The sequence below is a fragment of the Atta colombica genome, unplaced genomic scaffold (genome assembly GCF_001594045.1).
Source record: "Atta colombica isolate Treedump-2 unplaced genomic scaffold, Acol1.0 scaffold142, whole genome shotgun sequence".
Taxonomy (NCBI): domain Eukaryota; kingdom Metazoa; phylum Arthropoda; class Insecta; order Hymenoptera; family Formicidae; genus Atta; species Atta colombica.
This window is the reverse complement of record NW_017259231.1, coordinates 1,182,112-1,185,165: the sequence shown is the minus strand read 5'-3', so window position 1 is coordinate 1,185,165 and position 3,054 is coordinate 1,182,112. Positions and strand designations below refer to the sequence as shown.

General features: G+C 29.2%; 1 protein-coding gene across 1 annotated transcript in view; it reads right to left on the bottom strand.

Moving 5' to 3' along the window:
* Positions 1–1,256: 1,256 nt before the first annotated feature.
* LOC108685025 (ATPase family AAA domain-containing protein 2-like) overlaps positions 1,257–3,054 on the bottom strand; it is a 17,985-nt gene continuing 16,187 nt past the window's right edge. The window contains exons 23-25 of the mRNA XM_018189634.1: positions 2,527–2,659; positions 2,363–2,458; positions 1,257–1,567 (exon numbers count right to left, since the gene is read on the bottom strand). Coding sequence (XP_018045123.1) covers positions 1,257–1,567; positions 2,363–2,458; positions 2,527–2,659 — 540 coding nt within the window. The remainder of the gene's footprint in view (positions 1,568–2,362; positions 2,459–2,526; positions 2,660–3,054) is intronic.

The following is a 3,054-nucleotide window of genomic DNA, read 5'->3' as shown; positions in this document are numbered from 1 at the left end:
TATATATATATATAATATTACAGAATACTTTTAAATATAATGAATGAGGTCAAAAACTTTTAACGATTTGAGACTAGTGTCATCCCTGAAATCAAGCAACGCGTGCTATAATAAAACAGCAATGAAATGAGGTGTAAATGAATATCATTTTGTTCACATCGCTAATTGGCTAATTTAAAATAATATAATCTCATTGGTAAAGCAATAAAAATACTATCGGCCGATGTGAGTGATGTATGTAAATGCACCGTTTCCAATGAAATGAGGAGTAGAAACGGTAATATATGTATAGGTATGAATACCGACACATTTTAATTTCAAGCCAAAAGTATTCGGTCCTGGACAGCTCTGAAATATACAATTGATCCCCGAATTATCACTCATGAACACTCATCTACTATTCTTTGAAACTCAGCATCAGAATCCCTAACAAATGAGATAAAGCAAAGCTCTTTCTATACGCCTGTCATATCCTGGGACGTGTTCAGATATCCACGCGGGTGTCATAATGTCATCCTTCAGTAAATAACAGGACGGAGTGATACTTGAGTGGCACTCAAGTGAGAATTTGAATATATGCCCTGAGGGATACAACAATATGTTGTGATCTGAGGGACAATTATATTATATCTTGAGTTAAAGTGAAAATTACAAAAATTAAGTATTGACCAATAAAATCATAACTATTCTAGAAAATTTGTTCACTTTTGTAATCTTCATTTTAATTGAAGATTTATTGTTCTGTCATCTCTTTTTTCAATAAATTTAATTTTTATATTGAAAGAATTCTTTGAACAATTTACGCACTCTGAACAGTGCCTATTTCCTCGAGCTCTTTTATTTATTTTTTATTGTTACTTTTAAAATTTAGTTTTAATTTCAAATTAAATGTTATTATGTGGATATTATTAAGCATTTAATTTTTAAAATAAATTTCCTATTTACCATTTAATTTAAATAATTTAAATCAGATAATTTTTAATGCAGATAAAAAAATTTTTTAAATTAATTATAATAAATTAAGAACAAAAATGAATTGTAATGTCAAAATGATGAAAATTATATGAACAATACATATTTAATAGCAAAAAAATGTGCAAAGAATATTTTTTAAATGTTTATCGCATCGTTTATTACATCACAATATTACATTCCACGAATTTTTCATTGTATTATTTACGTATCGTGTTTCACAAATTTCACAAATTTGGACATTACACGAACATTTGGACATTCACGAGGGACCAAATTAACGATTAATCCTTTTCTTGCTTTATCCGCATTTTGACCCGTTTCAATTCTTCATAACGAGTGACGTATTCATTCACCGTCGCGCATAGATCTCCGTTGTTCTCCATTGCGAGCTCGAGGGAAGAGAACAGGCTCTCCAATAGATAACTCGGCCATTCGTCGGTTGATCTGACAATCGTTTCGACCAAGTCCTCGATTTGCGAGGTGTACAATCTCTCAGTGCTAGACGGAGCCGAAGAGGCGCTGGACGTTAATCTCTGCCGTTTGGATGACGGACCTTCCCCGGACGCATTGTATTCTCTCTTGATGTTCGTTCCTAATCATTAGTTTATAAAAGTACAAATCCTTTGCGATTATACTATTCACGTGTTAATAACTCAATTCTAAGAAATTGTCCTACTGAAAAAATCCTGTCATAAAATTACATAATATTATGTAATTAAGATGATATGTAATACAAGAAGATATGTAATACAAGTAAATCATGAATTGTTTCAAATCAGTATGATTTTTTAAAACCACACATTTGAAAATTCACATAATAATATGTATTTTTCCTTCTATTTCTATCATTTAATTCTTTAAAATTCGATAACTATAAAATCACAAAATTATTTCTAATATTTCTGATATTAATATTTTTTTAATATTTCTAATATTATTCTAATATTTTTCAAATTACGTTTTTAAAAAAAAATCACATACTGATTTGTAACAATTTGAAACAATTTGTTACATGACTTATTTGTTTTAATTACATGATTTCGTTATATAACGAAATTATAATAAATAAATAAATCACGTAACAGATTGTTCCAAATCAGTACATGATTTTTTTTTAAATATAATTCTTTGTGATATGATTTTTTTCAGTAAGGCTATTATATAGGTTGGACTTATATAAGATTTGTGTATCAATTATAAAACAGTTACTTGATTTGGAAGACGTCGAGTGCGAGGATCGTACAGCTCTGAGCTTATTTCGCGCTTTCGATTGTGTTTTAATCTTTCTGGTCATGCCGCGTGCCGTATTAATCTCTTAAGAGACCATTACAATGCACATTAACATGCGTAAATATTATACACATAAAATTTGTATTAAAAAATATACCTAGTACTCCACTGGAGTCAGTAGAGTGTATATGATTCTTCAGCTTCCTGTTCTCACCCTTGAGTTTCTTCGAGCACGAGATTGGCGTCAGATCCGCTGCGTTTGTTAGAAATTGATATTTTGTTAATCATTATACACTGTTATTATTTCAGACGGATAATTACCTTGCGAAGAACAATCAGAAAGACTGTCGGATTTTCCATTGAACAACTGTTTGAAAAAGAAATGTCGCTTTTGTGGCGAAGGCGATTTCACTTCGTATATTTCGCCACGATTATTGTCATACAATTCTGCAATCTGTGACAAGCAGTCGATAATTGTGCGAATTTACGAACATATTGGAAATATATCAATATTTAAAGATCAGTCGTTTAAGAGATAATTGCGTTTAAGAGATAATTTGCTTTTTGACTATTTTCTAAAATGATTCTATAAACATTCAACATTTTCACTTCAATCTGTCGTTTTTAAATATACTTAAATATATCTTACGAATATATGCTATCATATTTATATCTCGAGATATCTGCTATTATTCTCAGACTTATTATTTTTAGATTATTTTCTTAATATGTATCGAGTTATTAATATTCTTATAAAATAGATTCTTATTAAAATCAAATTAAGTTTTATAAAATACTTATTAGTATAAAATTATTAAATGCTTGTCAATTTAATTTATGATATTACTA